The sequence below is a fragment of the Molothrus aeneus genome, chromosome 3, assembly GCF_037042795.1.
Source record: "Molothrus aeneus isolate 106 chromosome 3, BPBGC_Maene_1.0, whole genome shotgun sequence".
In the NCBI taxonomy this organism is placed as follows: Eukaryota; Metazoa; Chordata; class Aves; order Passeriformes; family Icteridae; genus Molothrus; species Molothrus aeneus.
Genome location: NC_089648.1, coordinates 7,664,896 through 7,685,334, shown reverse-complemented (window position 1 = coordinate 7,685,334; position 20,439 = coordinate 7,664,896). Strand labels below are relative to the sequence as shown.

At 44.3% G+C, this 20,439-nt stretch overlaps 1 protein-coding gene across 1 annotated transcript; it reads right to left on the bottom strand.

The window, feature by feature from the left end:
* Nucleotides 1-11,207: 11,207 nt before the first annotated feature.
* Nucleotides 11,208-18,067, bottom strand: SDE2 (SDE2 telomere maintenance homolog). Its single transcript, XM_066546207.1, has 7 exons — nucleotides 17,924-18,067; nucleotides 16,814-16,931; nucleotides 16,059-16,170; nucleotides 15,365-15,534; nucleotides 13,924-14,035; nucleotides 12,925-13,321; nucleotides 11,208-11,497 (listed from the first exon to the last, which is right to left on the bottom strand). Exons 1-7 carry the CDS (start codon nucleotides 18,047-18,049, stop codon nucleotides 11,279-11,281), a joined length of 1,254 nt encoding a protein of 417 aa, XP_066402304.1. The 5' UTR covers nucleotides 18,050-18,067; the 3' UTR covers nucleotides 11,208-11,278.
* Nucleotides 18,068-20,439: the final 2,372 nt, after the last annotated feature.

Here is a 20,439-nt window from a genome sequence, read left to right as displayed (position 1 = left end):
GGAGTGACGGGGTGGCTTGGGGTGTCATCCGTTCCCTGCAGCCACGCCAAGAGCCACCCCGGCCCCAAGCCGCTGATGGAGGTCCTGGAGGGTTCCTGCCTGCACTGGGGCCCTGGTGCCGTGCAGAGAGAGTGCACTTGTCAGTGTAGATGGGCTCAGAGGAGTGTGCATTTCACATATGTGAGGGATGCCTGAGGAGCCTAGTGCTTCTCAGGACCTCCTTGGTGCCAGCTAAACTTCACTGAATTTATTTCAGCCCCCACCCTGGAGTACTGCAAACAGCTCCAGGCAAAAGAACAAAATTCCATTCCTTCACCATCACCAGGTGAAGAACAAATTCGTGGGCTCAGCTTTTCATTCTTAGGCTGCTGGGTTTGGTCCTTGTCTGCCCAAGCTGTGTTTTTGGTGAGCTGGGGAGCAGAAGCACTTACATGTATATAAACTGTACACACACATGCACACATGTACAGAGTGTATGAATAAATGTGTGTATTGTCTACATACTAGATAGCTACATATTGATTACTTACATATATCTATATGTACATAAAATATTGCCTAGAGCTCAAAGGAGCATATTTATGTGCATATGTATTGCATGTACATATACATACCTACATGTACATAAAATATTATCTGAAACTCAAAGGCTTATATTTTTGGTCCCTGTACCACGGGCTTCACACAGTTTTAGGCAGAATTTAGAGTCCTGGAATCAACAGGAACATTAGGACTTGCTTGTGTGAGTAACAGTTTGTTTTTCTGATTCTGTATTACAGTTATTTCAATTTAGGGATATTTTTCAAGTTGTGTGTGCTTTCAAAATCAAGGAAACAATAAAATACAAGTATTAAAGTCACCATGTGTGCGCTAATATTTATTCTTAGATCTAAAAAGGAGGGGAAAAGGTCGATCATGTTTCTGTGAGTATCCAGTGCCCAGCTCCTATAAACATGCACACAGGAACAGCTCTTCTCAGCTACCTGTGTGATTTTGTCTGCTCCCCCAGGGGCTGGGCTGAATCGGCAGGCAGAGCAGAGCAGAGCCTACACTGCCAGCGCTTCATCCTGAGCTGCTGCGCAGTTTAAGCCAACACTCCTAAAGAGAAAACCCTGAATCTTTTCTGCCAGCAGGAGGTGATGCTCTCCTCGGGAGCCGCAGCGGTGACAGAACCTGCAGGGCTCAGCTGGAGCTGCAGTGCAGGGAGGGATGAGCTGCGTCCCACCCCCTTCCTGCCCGTGAGAAGCATTTTAACCCTGACCCTTCCTCTTGGACATACCCTGGAGAAACGCTACGATCATTATGGTTTAATCCCTTTATGAACTGTTCTGAGCAGCTGGCCACGGTGTCACCCATGCTAATTATTTCCACCTTTGTGTCAGACTCCTCCTCGGTTCATAACCCACTGAGATGGCTCTGGGGATGAAGCATTTGCTGCTGACCATCTCTGTTGGATGTTGGGGTGTGGTCCCTGAGGCTCTGGTTGAACCTGCTGCTGGTGCAAGGACTCTGAAATGCGTTTGTCTGGCTAGACAGGGTGACCATGGATGAGGGGAAAAGAGGGACCTGTTTGACTCTGCAGTGGCTATGTGTAATCCATGAGGAAATGTGAGTGTTCCTGTTGCTCTGCAGGACTCCAGCTCTGAGGTCACCCAGGCATCTCTGCCATCACCTCATGGGCAGGCTGGCACCTCTCACTTGTGTAAACATCTGTGGCAAAAGAGCTTTAAGGGGAGGAACAAGGGCAAAAGCACAGACTCACCGTTCACCAGCGCTGGGCTACAGCACCATGAGGCACTGGAGTCAGAACTGGAAGAGCCAAGAACGATCTCTGGCGTTCCCTTCTCATGACTATGTATCTACCTAATGGCATCGGCATTCAGCCCCAGGTCCTCTCCACCCAGCTGGGGCAGGGCGCAGCCTGAAGGGCAGGAGCTCGGCCATCACCAGGAGGAGCAGAGCCGATGCTCCAGCCACACAAAGAGTTTGAGCTGGGGAACAAAGTGTTTGAGCTGGTTGCTGCCTGAGAACGAAGAGCGTTAACCCTGGCTTCCCTCCAACCTCCAGCACTTGGACTCCGGCCATCATTCATCCTCCATCCCGGGGGAAATTCCGTGCAGTGCAGTTTGGGCAGGCTGTTGAGGGAAATGGGGAGCAGAGCATCCCAGGAGCAGCGGCGTGGGCGAGGCTCCTCCCTCCCCCAGGATCCTGCGCTGTGTCCGGCGCCCCTTGCTTTGAGTCTGGCTGCTTTTGCTGGGTGTCCTGCGGACAGGAGGGACACAGAAGAGAGCGGTGGGTCTGTGAGCATGTCTGTGACACCTGGAGGGTGGGGAAGGGGAGGTGGTGGCCAAGGAGACCTGGTCTTACTGTGGGGAGTGTTAAAAATAGGCTAGAAACTGTTGTAAAATAGTTGCTAAATTGTTAAGCATGTACTGTTAGATTGGTTGTTGTGTGAAAAATGTGTATTTTATAATTGGTTTTTCGCAAATATTAAAATGAGTATTATATGTGTTATGTTAAAAAGTTATGCTGTGTTAATTTTCTTAAGTAGTGTGTTAAATATAGTTTTAGGTTATAACATAATGTCAAAGTAGAAACTATGCTATGTAAGATACTTTTTTAAAAAAGGACTTGCACGGAGATAGCAGCCACAGGACACCTCAATCTTTCAGAAAAAAAGAATTTATTGCCCTCTTATCGAGTTCTTCCTGCCTCGCTCAGGCCTGAAGATGCAGTCAGGATTCAGAGGAAGAAGCTGACACTGACCAGACAGAATCCTGTGTTTGAATGGAATTTATGCATCGTGGATGAGGTGTATGAATATGCAACAGGCTGTTGCTTTTAAGGGTTAATCCTCTGTTAACGTGGGTCCTTTTTCGGGCTTATTTTGCCCAGAAAGAGGCACCCGGACTGTCCGTAACTCTTGTGATTGGTGTTTTTCATAGTGATTATTTTGTAAAAGGGATTAAAAGGGTAGTTGTAAGAAACAGGGTACTCAATGTACCATAACACACCTCAGTAAAGTGCACCACCCCCTTAGTGAAACCAGCCAGCCTGGACAGAACTGTAATGGGCCAATCAAGCGCCTTAAACCTTCATGCAAATGAAGGATCCAAAAAGAAACCAATCCAAAGGGACAAAAAATAGGATAAAAAGGGGCTTCTGACCCACTGAATTGTGCTGCTCCATCTGGGACATCGGGAACATCGCTGCTGAGCAGCCCCAGCGCCGGCGCTGCAGCATCCTCGATGGCAGCGCTCCAGCTCGGCCCTCGGCCCCCTTGCTTTAGGCCTTTCTTTTTCTTATAATAAATGCTGAAATCACTTTAGTACTGGCAGCCTGCTCTCGTTTTTACCAGGGAGAGCTGTGGGTATTTCAGGGTGCATATCCTTGAGAGATAGAGCCCTGCCTGCCCTGCTGCCTGCATGGACACTTGGATTTACCGCTGGGGCAGCTGCATGGATGTCACAGCATCTCTGCTGGGGCTGGTTTAGAACTTACACTGGGATTGAACCTCCTCACTTTTGGGGAGACAGGACACAGAGGAAAATGAGAGCAGGCTCCTCGTATTAAAGTGATTTCAGCATTTATTATAAGAAAAAGAAAGGCCTAAAGCAAGGGGGCTGAGGGCCAAGTAGGAGCGCTCCCATCCAGGATGCTGCAGCACCGGCACTGGGGCTGCTCAGCAGCAATGTTCCCGATGTCCCAGATGGAGTGGCACAATTCAGTGGGTCAGAAGCCCCTTTTTATCCTATTTTTTGTCCCTTTGGATTGGTTTCTTTTTGGATCCTTCATTTGCATGAAGGTTTAAGGCGCTATGGTACGTATTGAGTACCGTATTTCTTACAACTACCCTTTTAACCCCCTTTACAAAATAATAACCAAACTAACAGTACATGCTTAATGATGTAACAACTATTTTACAACAGTTTCTAACCTATTTTTAACAACACTACTCCTCTAAACTCCAGATGGCTTTGCCATGAAAATGTTGCAGACTTGGAGGCTGGGCTGATGTGGAGAAGGCTCCAGAGACTTCTACATTGCAAACTCCTGGGTAGAACGCTGTGGATGAAATATTGCCACACCTGGGACTTTTCCAGACATCAGCCCGTGCTACAGGTAATTGTCTCCCAGCCTGTCATCCTCAATCCAGGCTGCATTTGCTGTGACACCTTCTGTGTGCTTCTTGCATGGGTACAACTTGTAATGCACACGAAGGCTGCCAAGCTGTCATGTTCTCCTCTCCATCTGAGCAGCAGCACAGTCTCTGAGGAGAGGCAGAACATCTCACACACCTGGCAGCAGCGTGCTTCAGCACTGCCATTGATGCTGTGCTGTAATACAACAAAAAGGAAGGGCAGTGCAGGGGAGTAATGAGCCCCATATAGCCAGAAATTATTTTAAAAAATTGAAAGGTTTTTTAAGGCAAAGCCAGTGTTAAACCATCAGGCATCCTTTGTGAAAAATGCCAATCACTTGGTTTTTAAATTTTAAAAGTTTAATAGTAGTAAAATGGTTATAAAAATAGTATTATAATTACAGTAATAAATATTTGGACAATTAGGATTGGGACAATACGAGACAATAGAAACAAAGAGTTACAGACAGTCTGGGTACCTCTTTCTGGGCAGCAGGAGCCCGAAAAAGGACCCACGTTAACAGAGGATTAACCCTTAAAAGCAGCAGCCTGTTGCATATTCATACACCTCATCCATGATGCATAAACTCAGTTCAAACACAGGATTCTGTCTGGTCAGTGTCAGCTTCTTCCTCTGAATCCTGACTGCATCTTCAGGCCTGAGCGAGGTGGGAAGAACTCGATAAGAGATCAATAAATTCTCTTTCTCTGAAAGATTGAGGTGTCCTGTGGCTGCTATCTCAGTGGCAGTACCTCATTCTTCTCTTTTAGAAAAGTATCTTACATACATAGTTTCTATTTTAACATTGTTATAACCTAAAACTATATTTAACACACTACTTAAGAAAATTAACACAGCATAACTTTCTAACACAACACATATAATACTCATTTTAATATTTGCAAAAAGCCAATCATAAAATAGGCATTTTTCACACTCCTGCACTGCTGAAAGCACAGAGCACCCAGGTGCTGCTCAGGGAACAGGAGGTGTGTGCTCTTCACCTGGAGGACTTCAAGAGCCCTGTCAGTCCCACTCCAGGTTAGGATCTTGTGTGAGTGTTCGTGTGGCAGCTAAGTCTTACCAGAAGCACGAGCTTATCATGAGTGCCTGCTCTGGGTGGCCCTCGTGGCAGTGCTCACAGGGTGACCTTAAGGGCCTGCAGTGGTTAATGGAGCTGGACATGGGGTCTGGAGCTGGTCCTGTCAGTCTCAGGAAAGCTTTCCTTTAGAGAGAGGCTTGGCCATGCCAGCAGCACTTTCCCTCTCCGTTATCTCTACCCATTATCTCCATTCCAGGAGAGAGAACAAAAGTTTCAAGCCACGTTAAATGCCACCGCTGGCTGGACTACATTGCCCTGTGTGATCTTTCCATGGTTCCATTTAAATCAAAGCTGCTTTCCCATTTCCTTTCAAAATCTGTGAGAAGTTGCAGCTTTTCCCAGCTGGTGAGGCCTTATTTCCTCTCTCTCTCTCTTGTTTTTTCCCTTTTGCACTTCACAGACTCCTACCAAGGGTGTCTGACACTTTGCCTTTCAGGGCAGCCTCCTAATTGCCTGTGTAAGCAGCAAGGGGTGCCCAATCCACATCCCAGCAAAGGTGATAATCAGGGAGCTCCTCTGGCTTTGGCTGGCAGCAGCTGGAGTCTGGGAAAGGGGAACCGAGGGCAAACAGGGCTGGGGAGGTGATGGGAGTGGCAGGGAGTACGGCAGAGATCCTGCAGGGCTTTGATGTTTTTAGAGGATTTGGGCCCCTCTGTCCACTCATGGAGCAGGTGTAGGAGAACAGCATGAGCAAGCAGCACATTTCAGAATAAAACAGAATAAAGAGCTCATCAGGACTGCTGCCTCTGGCCTCTGGACATGCTCAGGCACTCCAGAACTACTGGGGTGCCTTGGTTTCCTGTGGTAAAACCAGCAGGTGCAGAATGGCCAAGAAAGAGTTTTTAAGCTTGGCAGGAGATAACAGGTTACCTGGAGATGTTGGGCACTGGAAAGTCGTGTAAACCACCCACAGCTCTCAGTATTCTATTTTTGATAGTTGTTGAATCAGGGTGGGGTTTTGTTTGTTTGTTTGTTTATTTGGGTCTTTTTCCAAGCTATTTATTAATTTTGTTTTAAAGCTTGTTAAAGTTTATTTATGGGTTTTCTGCTTACATTTTCCCCTCTGATTTTAGCTATTAAAAAAATCTGCCTCTTTGGAAGCCTGGGATGCCTGTACTCCCTTTGAAGGTCTGTTTTCTGTTCTGCTGAAAATGAATGCAATCAGTTCATGATCATTACTTCCCAGGTGACTGCCAACTTCCAGCCCAGGGGTCAGTGGCCCTGTCACCCCTGGGAGGTGCCAGGTAGCTGCTGGATGCTGGGTACAGCATCACACTGGCCATAATGTGCCATCTATAACCACCAGACCTCAGAGAACTGTTTAGGTTGGAAAAAACCTCCAGGATCATAGAGTCCATACACCCAACACTGCCAAGCCCACCACTAAACCATGGCCCACAGGTATCCACAGGGATGGTGACTCACTCACCTCCCTGGGCAGCCTGTTTGTGTTCTCACTGAGGTGTGTAATGCTCCCAGCAGATGTTTCACAAGCTGGCTGGCTCTTTATAAACACTCCTCTTCTCTCCATAGAGCACAGACAGGTCTTTCAAGAGCTCCTTGCTCCTTTCTGCCCTGCAAGTTTTGTGCAAATTCCTGATTCCCTGTGCCAGGTTAGAGAAGCAGGCCAGGCAGCTCCTGCATTCAGGCCAAGGGGAAAATTTCCAAGTGTGAAAAACACCAATCACTTGTTCTTTAAAATTTTAAAAGTCTAATGATAATAAAATGGTTATAAAAATAGTAATATAATTAGAGTAATAATAATTTGGACAATTTGAATTAGAACAATACCAGACAATAAAAACAAAGAGTTATGGACAGTCTGGGTACCTCTTTCTGGGCAAAATCAGCCTGAAAAGGACCCACGTTAACAGAGGATTAACCCTTAAAAGCAGCAGCCTGTTGCATATTCATACACCTCATCCATGATGCATAAATTCCATTCAAACACAGGATTCTGTCTGGTCAGTGTCAGCTTCTTCCTCTGAATCCTGACTGCATCTTCAGGCCTGAGTGAGGTGGGAAGAAGTTTGTTTCTCCTGATAATGGGGCAATAAATTCTCTGTATGATTGAGGTGTCCTGTGGCTGCTATCTGGTGCGAGTACCCCATTCCTTTCTTAAAAAAAAATCTCATACACATAGTTTCTATTTTAACATTTTGTTATAACCTAAACTATATTTAACACACTACTTAAGAAAATTAACACAGCATAACTTTCTAACATAACACATATAATATTCATTTCAATATTTGCAAAAAGCCAATATAAAATAGGCATTTTTCACACAAGCATGCACAGCTGCTGGCTCTAAACCCGGACTAACTATCCTGGTTTAGCCCAGCCTTTAGCAGAGCTGGAAAGCTGTGGTGCCTGTCCAGCCCCTCCTCTACAGCCGGGTGAGCTCAGAGTTGTCACCTCCCTCCCTTCAAGTGTCATTAGGCACGTTAATCTGCAAAGCCACCCTAAGTGCTCTGCTATAACAAAACCCAAACCAGCCGAGGTGGTGGTGCTAACAGGGGTGCAGGCATTACCATTTCCGGATAGATGTCTTGGAGAAAGCTTTAGGGTTTAAAAACAGCACCTTCCCAAGAACAGGCATCACTACAAACCAACCTTTCAAATGCCAGCATTGTCCAGAAAGCAAAATGTTGGACAAGAATGAGCTGCAGGGGGATCAGAGGGATTGATTGTGGCTGTTTCAGGAACAGGCAGAATGGTGCAAAGGTGGGGAAAATGTGTATTTTATGATTGGCTTTTTGCAAATATTACAATGAAGATTGTATGTGTTATGTCAGAAAGTTATGCTGTGTTAATTCTCTTAAGTAGTGTGTTAAACATAGTTTAGGGTTATAACATAATGTTAAAATAGAAACTATGTTATGTAAGATACTGTTTTTAAAGAAAGGACTGGCACTGAGATAGCAGCCACAGGACACCTAAATCTTTCAGAGAAAAGGAATTTATTGCTCCATTATCAGGAGAAATCAACTTCTTCCTGCCTCACTCAGGTTTGAAGATGCAGTCAGGATTCAGAGGAAGAAGCTGACACTGACCAGACAGAATCCTGTGTTTGAATGGAATTTATGCATCATGGATGAGGTGTATGAATATGCAACAGGCTGCTGCTTTTAAGGATTAAACCTCTGTTAACGTGGGTCCTTTTTTGGGCTTATGTTGCCCAGAAAGAGGTACCCAGACTGTCCATAGCTCTTTGTTTTTATTGTCTCATATTGTCCTAATCCAAATTGTCCAAGTATTTATTACTCTATTTGTATTACTATTTTATAACCATTTTACTACTATTAAACTTTTAAAATTTTAAACCCAAGTGACTGGCGTTTTTCACAAAGGTGTGACCCATGTCCCTGCTCCTCAGCAGCCCCCCCTCAGGTGCCCTGTGCAGAGGGACGGGGCTTTGGCAGCGCTGCTGGGATCGGACCCATCCTCCGTGTCAGCCCAGTGCCACCTACAGCAGCCAGAGCAGAAGCTGCAGCCCCGGCAAACCGATGGAAACAATTCCAGCACCTCCAGCAAAAGGCGTGTTCACATTGATAGTAAAAGATTTTAAACTCATAGAAAATTCGAGGAGTTAGAGAGAAAGTTAGGCTTAGTAGGCACTGGGAATATGCTAGGCCTTGTATTTGCTAGATCATGTGAAACTGCACCTGTGTAGTCAGTATATGATAAATAATTGTTAGATGTGATTAGATGTAATTATTGTTTAAAGAATCATGAGAAACTCTAACACACTTTAACACACTACTTAAGAAAATTAATACAGCATAACTTTCTAACACAACACATATAATATTAATTTTAATATTTGCAAAAAGCCAATCATAAAATAGGCATTTTTCACACAAGCACGCATATTTGCTAGATCATGTGAAACTGCGCCTGTGTAGTCAGTATATGATAAAGGATGTAATTGTTAGATGGGATTAGATATAATTATTGTTTAAAAAATCATGAGAAATTATGTTAGGGGTTTGAGGGGGATCACGAGAAATCCATGCTTGGATGAATACAATAGAACAATGTGAGTTTATTAATTAATATGTAAGTTATATAATGAGAGAATATGAAACATGTTTGGCTCAAAACCATGTCGGGTCAGGTTTGGGTCTGTGCACCCCTGATACCCAGAGCTCTTCAATAAAAGCACCTGCATATAATCATTCTGTGATTATGATTTCCTGAACACTAACAACATCACTGAGTGGCCTTTGAGGAACTTGTTAGCACCGTGCAGGTGAGGACAATGGAATGGAACCTTTTGGCAGCTGTTATTGTGTCTGCTGGTGGTGGTATTTCTAAACCTCCAGTGGTTCCTTCCCTCTATGACCTGTCCTGTTCCCTGATGTTTTGTGTATTAGATGCACTCATCTTTCTTTCCAGAGAAGAGATGGATCCCTGTGAAGTGAGGAAAAGCCCTCTCTCAGGCTTGTGCCAGTGTTTTCACTCATTACTTTTTTTCAGTCAGTAACTCTGAAATGCCAGTGAAACACGAGGCAGTGCTTAGGTCCTTGAAATAAATGCATTTAAAACGACACTTCAGAAGTGTGACATCTGTAAGTCACACCACTTGCTTTTTGGGGAAGCGATTCCATAGGAGAATTACTATTTTTTCTGGGAAGATATTCACAGTTTTGGTGCATTTACAACCAGAAACATCTTTGAAATCTAAAGTTACATAAATACTCAGGAAAAGACAGACACAGGCTGCAAACTGCATTATCCTCTTGCCCTGGACTAGAAAGATCACCTCTGTTCTGATGCCCTTCTCCTACAGAAATTGCCCATATAACACTGGAACTGGTTCAGTTTATATTTTTTTTCCAGCTATTGACTTTTCTGTTCTTGTCCAAATTCTTAAAAAGCTTCAAGCCCTTCACCTACTTGTTTCTCTTCTGTTGAAAGATCAGTCTAACTCCTGTTGTTACCCAGCTGTTTTCAAAAGGATGCCCTTTGAGCATGTGAAAGTCCTGAATTGCCAGTGGGCACCCCTCTGGCTCTGCAGACACAATAATGCTCTAGGCTAATCCTCTATGTGGGAAGATCCTAGAGCAAATGCTTGTTCCTTTTTTAACTCAGCAGGAGCTAAACAATTCCAAAATAAAATTGCCAAAGTGTGGAGCTGGTTCAAGGTACAGCTGGTGCCCTCTAAAATAGATGTAGGGCATTTCTTTTAATTCTGGCACTACTGAAGATGCAGTTGGTCAATAGTGTTTGGTGCTACTGGTGGTTTAAAACATCCTAACCAGTGTTTTTATGTAATCCTTCTTCTGTTGTGCTGGCACAAATTTGTTAGAGCCACATCAGGGAACTGATTTGGTTTAATAAGGAACCCACAACACTAAAGGCAAGTGTGTGACACACAGGGTAGGCTTGGAAGTGGCTGCATCAGTACAAACTGAAGCAAGAGAGAACTGCAGTGAGGGGAAATAACTTGGGTAGAGTTGCTGCCAAAACACACCACTAAAATGGTCAATTCACTTTTGTCTCACATTCCCCTTCCCATACTAAAAAGGAGCTTGAGTGTGCTCAAAGAACTGGAGGCTCTTTTGTCCCACACATTGTCACTGCCTTTCAGAGAGCTGGTGACATCAAAGCTTTGCCACCTGGGCAGGGACTGCCAGATCTAACATCCCCACCCTCTGGATTTACACCAGCAAAACTTCAACAGGCCAAGGTGACCTCCCAAGCACCCTGCATCCCAGTTTCCTAATGAAACAGTCAGTAAACACACCCATTTCCTTTCCACACAGAGTCCACTTGTCCTGTCACAACCTCCATGAGATGTGATTTGCAGAGCCTCAGTGTTTCTCTTCTCCCTCCAGTACCCTGTGGAACAGATTCCCAAGCTGTGTGTCTATGATGATATCCTTCCCACCTGCCCATCCTTTCCAAAACTCCTTGGGAAGCTTGTGGATGTGAGTTCAGAAGCTGGGGATACTCAGTTGAAAGGATACCAAGAGCTTTTATTTAATGACATCAAATACACATGCAAAAAAGGTAAATATTCCCAAATCTAACCAGAGGTTTTCCCTTTAGGGGGCTTTGCAAATAAGGATGGCTTGATCTGGTCTCTAGACAGACCTCTCACTGAAAAAAGCCTTGCTGCTCTTTCCTTCAAAGTGCCTCCACATTTCAGTCCCAAAGACATCAATCCCACCTTCAGCTTCTCCAAACCCAGGGCTTCCAGTTCAGCAGCAGAGTTGAAGGCCAGCAGGTCTATTGGTTCTACCTCCTGAAAAGGGAAAAACAATTGAGAAAAACATTCAAGAAAAGCAGAAGTTAAGAAGACAATGGAGTTCATTTGGACAATGCTTTCAGGCACACGGTGTGATTCTTGGGGCTGTCCTGTGCAGGCCCAGGAGCTGGACTTTTGACTCTTGTGGGTCCCTTAGACCTCAGAAGATTCTATGATTATCCCAGGAAAGTTCAATACTCCCAAGAAAACTGAATGAAAAACATCAGTTTGCCATCTTGCCCAGCAGTTCAGTAGCTTAACCTTGGCTTCCAGAGGCACAGCAAAGCTGACAGCCCCTTTTTAGCCTGATGCAGAATATAACCAATACACCTCCAGCAGGAGCAGGAAGGAGGATAAAAGTTATTTCTAATGCAGTTATGCTGTAATTAAAGAAATTTATTAAGAAGCATCTCGTTTTAGTAAGATTAACCCCCAAAAAACAAGTTGTGAAGTTCACATCTCATCCTGCCACTAAAAGAAAATGTGGATTAAAATTTCATCTTCAAAGGAAATTGGTATATTTGCAAACTGACTGAAGGTAAAAAGGACCCCTACAGATAGTCTAGTCCAATCCAGAGCCTTGTCTACAAAAGACCACGGAATAGATGGGATAATTCAAATGCTGGAATTTACTAACTCACTATAAAGGACACCAAAATCTAAGCCCATTTTGTTCAAAATTTAAATGCACATACTGCTCTTATAGTCTGTACCCAGAGCAAGGAATAACAGCAGTGGGAATGAGAGAACTCCCCTTATGCACTTGGCAAAAACAATTCTTGCCAGTAAAATCATAACCTTTGTCCTGCTAAGCATACAAAAACCCAACTGGTTACCTCATTATTCTCACCCTACTTCTAAAAAAAAAAAAAAAAAAAAAAAAAGAAAAATTCATCAAGGACTACTATAAAAATATTTCCACCTGCAATAACAATCTGCCACAGCATTGGTGGAGTTTCCTGTTCTAGGAATAGAAAGTCTCACAAATACTGAGCAAAAGGTAAACAGTGAAGAATGGTAAACATCCTGTTTAAAACTTGCCAGCTCTAATAGTACAGTAGATGACAAAGTTCTAATTGATCAGATGACATCCTTGGTCTTTTCCCCACTGACCTGTAATGAACTTTCACACATCAGAGTTCATTTGTGCCAGTGGCAGACTTTACACCCAAGGTGAAAAAAGGCAGAAAATCCCAGTAACTCCCTAGCCTGAAAAAAAGAGCTACACTTTTTTTTTTATTGCTAGAGTAAGCCCAGATTCATTATCCCCACAAATCTTTAACAGTAATATTATGCAAGGACCCATAAAGCAGAAGTATTGGCACCTTTTGCTGCCCAACATCAGTTGGGCTTTCATCAATCCAGTGGGAAAAGCCACATTGCTGGAGCTTTTTTGCTTCTTCAGCTCATTTTGTCCTACTTACTGTGCTCTGGGACTGGTTTGTTTCCTGTGCCTTAGCAGGAACATTTTCTTGTTCTTCTTTCTGAGCTTGAGTCACTCCATTCCTTCCTTGGGTGTCTTCCTTTGGGGCCTCTGTCATTTTGTTCTTTTCTCCAGACAGAATTTCAGCCTGCCCACCTGTGCACACCTCTCCTTGCAGATCTCCTCCAGGACCTTCTGGCTGCTCCAGTGGTTTCTCACTTGCACTGGTAGATGGACTGTCCTCTGCTGAAGCCACAGAGCTGCTTGAACACTCAGCTGGATTTCCAACACTTCCATTAGCACTGCTGCCTGATGGACAACTTCTGTCAGGTGTACAAGGGGAGTCATCCTTATTGTCATCCTCACAGCCTGAGCCTGTGGCCTCATCCAACCCTGGCCTGGCACAGGGAATATGTTACAAATTAACATGCATCTATCTTAACTTTTTGTCTTTTACATGTATTTTTTTAAATTGCCAGATTTCTCTTTCCAAAACCATCCTCAGAGAGATATAAGGAGCTACTCCAACAGCTATTTAGGTTAGTTTAGTTAATGGAAGAGCTATCAATATTGAAAAGGAGCTTCAAATGCCCAGAACAGGTATTACAGCATTCCCAATACAGAAATGACTGGAATCTTTGACTTCTCTTCCATGTTACATTAGATGAAAGATGCCAGGGGAGAAAACCAATCTTTTTAAGTTAATTGTAAATTATAATTAATTTATGAAGAAAAGGATAATAGGAAGTAGTAGAATATAATCATTTAGAAGGGATGAGGGAAAAAAGTGTCTATTTTTGCAAATGAAGTTTGTCTGCTCCATCTGTGACAGAATTATAGGAATGCAGAAATGTTTACTTTCAGTTCTTTGATTTAATCAGTTCAATTTTCTTATTTCAAGTCTACATCTCAGACTAGACTCTGCTTACTTGCATGTATCTAACTTTACATCCTTTTTAAGGCTTAAGGCTGCAGTATAAAAACAAGGTATAACTCTTACCAAGGACATTTTCTTTTTTCAGATTTTGTTTCGCTCTTCCCAGGCTCACCCGGGCGTTTCCGACTCTTGCCACTTTCTGCTGACATTGCTTTGCTGGCAATAACCTGCAAGCCTTCAAAAGAAATTTGAAAGTGAACTTCATCAGGACACAATTAATGTCTGCTGTAAATTCTACTTGTCTTTTCACTTCAGATGCAATTTAAAACACTAGTGGAAAGAATCACTATTGGTGATATAGACTCAAAGCTTGAACATAAACTGAGTAGCAGCAAAACCTTTCCTACATGGATTTACTAAGAGTCAATTAAAATTGGATTTCTGAACTGAACTATCAGGTTCTTCATCCCATTCAGCCTCAAGTTTCACTATCTAGTTGACAGCAAGAGAACAATATAGGGATAAACAAAGTAACTACAAAGACCAGGAAGTGAAACAAGGTATTCTGCAGCTGGATCCAATATCTAGTTTTTAATGTACAACCCAAACCCTTTATAGTTTCACTGGGTAATTCTTACAGCTCAACTAGCAACACCACCTTCACAGAATCTGGCTCTTAATCTCAAAATTAATCTCAATCTTAAACTCAGAATCTGGCTAGGTGACCTAGCTAAGCAAGGTGAAGCATCACTTGTATAATGTCACACAGTTCAGTGTGTGAAAAATGCCTATTTTATGACTGGCTTTTTGCAAATATTGAAATGAATATTATATGTGTTATGTTAGAAAGTTATGCTGTATTAATTCTCTTAAGTAGTGTGTTAAATATAGTTTTAGATTATAACGTTAAAATAGAAACTATGCTATGTAAGATACTTTTTTTCTAAAGAAAGGACTGGCACTGAGATAGCAGCCACAGGACACCTCAATCTTACAGAGAAAGGGAATTTATTGCTCCATTATCAGGAGAAATCAACTTCTTCCTGCCTCGCTCAGGTTTGAAGATGCAGTCAGGATTCAGAGGAAGAAGCTGACACTGACCAGGCAGAATCCTGTGTGTGAATGGAATTTATGCATCCTGGATGAGGTGTATGAATATGCAACAGGTTATTGTTTTTAAGGGTTAATCCTCTGTTAACATGGGTCCTTTTTCAGGCTTATATTGCCCAGAAAAAGGTACCCAGACTGTCCATAACTCTTTGTTTCTATTGTCTCATATTGTCCTAATTCAAATTGTCCAAATTATTATTACTGTAATTTTATTACTATTTTTATAACCATTTTATTACTATTAAACTTTTAAAATTTTAAAGAACAAGTGACTGGCGTTTTTCACAAGTGGAATTTAACAGACACTGCAGACAAAGAGGAAAAATTAAAACAAATTTCTCTGAAATTTAAGATCTCATCTAACTGAAAAAAAACCAAAAAAACCAATTCTTTTTTAAATTTTCCTACTGGGGTGAGGCTAGAGAGGCTCTCAGCGTGCAGTGTGCTGCCGTACCGATGCGCAGCGACTCCTCCTGGCGCTCGGCCATCTCTCGGTACTGCCGCTCGTACTCGGGGTCGGTGAACGTGTGCCGCGGCTCCGCCAGCTTCCGCTGCAGCCTCTCCAGCCGCCGCTGCTCCTTCTCCGCCTCCCGCTCCGCCTGCTTCTTCACCCACTCCGCCATCCTGCGGCGACACCAGCCCACATCAGCGCTCACAGCGGCACCAGCAGCTCCCTGCTCGGCACCGCAGAACGCTCCCACCCCGGCTAGGCTGGGAGGCAATGGGAAATGACAACAACACCCAGCAGAATGACGGAGGAAACCGACAGAGACTCTGCTACAGAGAGGAGAGCAGGGTTTATTCTGAAAGCCAGAAACAGCAGTTCACACATCCCCAAGACTGTGGTCTTGCAGCTTCAGAGAGAACTGTGAGAATTGCACACGAGGAATTGTGAATTGTGCACCAAGAGGTGCGGAACAGTCTCTCAGACTCAGGCTGCAGTAAAATCACATCTGTTTTTGCAATAATAGAATTACAGTCAGGAAAGCCCTGCTGGCTTCCGGTCCATCTGCACTTAAGATTTCACTTCTGCTCTTTTTAGTACTCAAAACACCATTTCATTGCTACAACAGACAATCATTTGACCTCTTTTGTAAGCTACAGGATGAGGTTGTTTTACAATTTCAGCCTCTGAGGAAATGCCTTACGCTTTCTCATGATTGACATCCCTCAGTCTCCTCCCACTGAGATCCCGACACGCCTCTCTGTTTGTGGTCTTCTCAATCTGAGCACCCAGGGCTCGCAGCATCGACCCAAACCCTTCCAGAGGAAAAAAGTGAACAGGAATTAGCTACACAGAAGCATCTTGTCAATGTAAGGAGTCCAGCTTAGGTTGAATTCTGAGATCTTGGCATTTATATATATTTTTTTAAATAATAGAACATAAAGTCACTACTGAGATCTTGGCATTTATATTGATGTTTTTTAAATAATAGAAGATAAAGTCACTACTGAGATCTTGACATTTATATATATACACATATTTAAATAATAGAAGATAAAGTCAACTAGGTCACATAACACACTCAAATCACAGACTATTTGTACCTGAAATATTTGTCCTAAGTGACCACTGAATGAAACTTGGCAGCCTAAGGTGACAGGTCCTTTTCAACACAATTTCAACTCTGAAGTCACTTTGGTGCATGCTACAGACTTCTACCAACAGAGATAAGCTGAAAAGGGATGTGAGGAAGATCTGGACTTCTTCAGCTTCCCTGGTCAATCCTCAGCTTTGCACAAACACTTGGGTTTTAGCTCAGAGACTTTGTATCAGTCATACACACAACAAGAGGTCTGTCTGCCAGTATCTGAGGACTCCTGCTATCAGTACAGACTATGGAACAGCAGCAGTTTTTTAACCTAAGAATCTAATCACTAAGAAGCAGAATAAACAACAAACCTCCTTTTCCAGCACAGAGCCTCGGCTCCAGGCTATAAACAACTCCACTCTGCAACTCATCTTCATCGCTGACCAGTCGCCCATTACACTTCACATACAAGCTTTCTTCTGGGATGTTCTAAAAACACAGCAAAATTGAGTCAGATCATTGAGCCAGAAAAAATGAAACATTCTGACAAAGAAAACCATTAAGCAGTTGTGTTTTCTTCCTTCCAGAGAGGAGCAAAAAAAATGAGACAATCTGAAAAGCACAAACATTCTCTAATGGTGCTTGTTTTAATTTCTGGTTACCAAAGGACTGAATACAGTCTAAATCAGCCTCTAAACGTGAATGGGGAAAAACTGTACAATGGGAAAAATTCAGAAGCAACCTGTGATGATCTGACCATAACCTTCATTCCCTGTCCTCCAGTGCCACTAGTGGGAAGGAGATAAGGGGAGAGAAAGAAACAGTGAGGGGAGGAGGGAAGGATTTCTTTCACCTCTCATAATCATACCCCGATTTTGACTGGTAACAAATGAAGTTCATTTCCCCAAGTCAAGTCTGTTTTGCCTGTGATGCTGACAGCTGAGAGATTGCCCTGTCCTTATCTCGACCTTTGACCCCTTTTGTTACATTTTTCTCTCTCCTGTCCAGCTGAGAAGAGAAAGGAGAAAGCATCTGGAGTCCTGCCAGGGTCAACCCAACTGTGTTTATATATAAACACACACACATATGCATATACATATATGTATATATATATATGTATATACACATGTGTGTGTATATATATATGTACATATATATACACATATATATTTATATGTACACATATATATAGATATATATATATATACATATATATATACACACATATACACACACACACACATATATATATACAAAACACGTTGATAAGAGGCTACAGGACTCTCTTACAGCAAACCCTGCTGCTCAGCTAAGCGACAGCACCGACAGCAAGGTGCGCACAGATGCGGATCGCGACCGCCCTTCCGCGGGTGCGGGCGGGAGAGGCCGCGGGCGGCCTGCGCAGCGCCGCCGGCACCGGAAGCGCAGCGCCTCCCGAGGCCGGAGGGCCCCACACCGCTCCCCGCTGCCCCGGCACTCACCAGCTCCCGAGCGCGGTGGCGGCGGAGGCAGAGCACGGAGCCGCCCCCGGGGGGCAGCGGCAGCGGCCTCGCCCGCGGCCCCAGCGGGTCCCGCACCCACAGCGAGCCCGGCCCCGGCGCCGCCATCGCTGCGGCCCCAGCGGTCACGTGACGCGGAGGAGGGCGGGGCGATGGGGCCGCGGCCGCTCCCCCTCAGCCCCGCCCGGCGCCTCCCGGCCCGTTTTTATCGCGTTTTATAGTTCGCGGTTCCTTATGCGAGCGGTTCAAGGCGAATCCGAGGAGCCTCGCCGTTCGAATCCGCGGGATTCCTGCAGCCCGGCGGGTTGTGCGGCCTTTCCCGAGCCCGTCACGGGCGGAGCCGCGCCGTGGCTCCCGCTGGCGGCGGCGGCGGCGGAGGGAGAGCGGGGAGGGAGCGCTCGCGCCCCCTCAGGGCCGGGCCGGGGGCGCCGCGGGGGCACGGCCGAGCACCGCCAGTGTCGCAAGTGTAGGAAATGCAGCCGAGACGGGCAACCCTGCATTGTCCGGGCGAATACGGTGCAAATTTCACGCGAGCATTTGCAGCGCGTCCCTGTGGATCCTTCGCCTTGTTTACTCCCACACGCGGTTTTGCGTAGGGATGGGAACAGGCCCAGAACTCCGGTATCTGGAGGAGATGAGTCTGGATCCCATAACACACTCAAATCACAGGCTATTTGTACCTGAAATATTTGTCCTAAGTGACCACTGAATGAAAGTTGGCAGCCTGAAGTGACAGGTCCTTTTCAACACAATTTCAACACTGAAGTCACTTTGGTGCATGCTACAGACTCCAGGTGACTCCTGGGTGATCCCAGACATGAGGATAGACTGGGAGATAAATTCATTGGGAACTGCCCTGCAGAGAAGAATTGAGGATTCTTTTGGGGGAAAATCTGCACAGGAGCCAGCAGGGAGTAGTTCAAGTCCAGAAACCCAAACACATCCAGGGCTGCATCCAAAGAATGACAGCTGGCATGTCAGGGGAGGCATTTTGCCCCCTTTCCCCTTGTGAGAGACAACTGCTCACTTTGAAAATTTAAAAAGGTTTATTAAACTGTAACAAAAGTACAACAATGGATTACATAAAGAAAAAGCTGCAGCGCTGGGAACTGCCCCTGGAAAAGCTTGGTGCTTAGGCAACCTGCATTCAAATATCCTCTGTGTAGATGGTTATGTTGAAGAAATGGAGATCTGAAACCACCAAAGAGTACAATGCTTGCAGTGCCTGGATCACCATCATACCTCTGTACACATCCTTTCCTGAACAGGTAGAGGTGGGATTTTCTGGAAAGGATGTGTACAGAGGTATGATGGTGATCCAGGCACTGCAAGCATTGTACTCTTTGGTGGTTTCAGATCTCCATTTCTTCAACATAACCATCTACACAGAGGATATTTGAATGCAGGTTGCTCCCAGATGTCTCTGGTGGGAATTGTTTCAAACACCAGCAAAGATGTGGTTGGACCACCCTGAGACTTGCAGTGTCATACACCTGTCACTTTATCTCCAAATAACAGTGTTTCCTGCAGTGCCTTTTTGTTTCATAGCAGCATGAGCAAGGACTGCTGCTCACAGTGTCATCTGCCCACTTCAGGTGTGTCCCCAGCCGAGGTGGGAGCTTCCCTGCCAGGGTGACACCTGGAAAATCCCTGTTAGCAAGTGAGCTAGGCTCCTGTGCTGGAGCCTGCAGCTGAATCCAGCTCTTAAGCATGGTGCTGGTTTAGAAAGATGGGGGTTGTGTCTGAGCTGCTGGGCTGTTCGCAAAAGTTAGGTGATATTATATCCCACTTCATAATTGAATGATTTTTCTTTAAAGTTCACTCTCTAAAAACAAACAAGGCTCATTTTTCATGTATTGAACCTTTTTAATTTTTAAATTTATCTTCTTTGTTTTTTATTTTATTTTATTTTATTTGTTTCTTCAGCCTGCTGAAGAGCCCTGCTGCCTGGCCAGGCCTGTGCCAGCATGGGTAAGCGGTTCTCATGCCAGGCTGTCTTAAGCTGATGTGATAAAGAAGGAGGAAGCTGGGAAACAAAGGGGCAGAGAGATGACTTGGAGACTTCAAAATGTAAACAAAGGAGTAATAACTTAATTAAGGGGAATCTCCCGATGGGTTTGTCTTGGCCAACTCACAAATCAAACATCACCCACCATTTCTTGCACTATAATTTTAGCTAAAATATTTTTGTACAGGATTCTGACCCAGACAATCCCTTACTGTCTTTATTTGCTACAACAGGTTGATATTTCTGAATGATGTGTCACGTTGACACAGTGGAGCCATTCAAACTCTATGTGTCTGTAGCCTGCAAAACCTAAAAAGGTTATTTTTTGCTGCATCAGGCCCAAATTCAGTTGACATTGTATTTTGAGTCATGTGGTAGATCTTGTTTCATGCCATGTGTGTGGCATGCCACCTGATGTTAAATTCCACCAAATCTGGGGTATTTTTATTTATTTGTGGTATCTAATTGAAATGTAATAGGTGAATCTGAG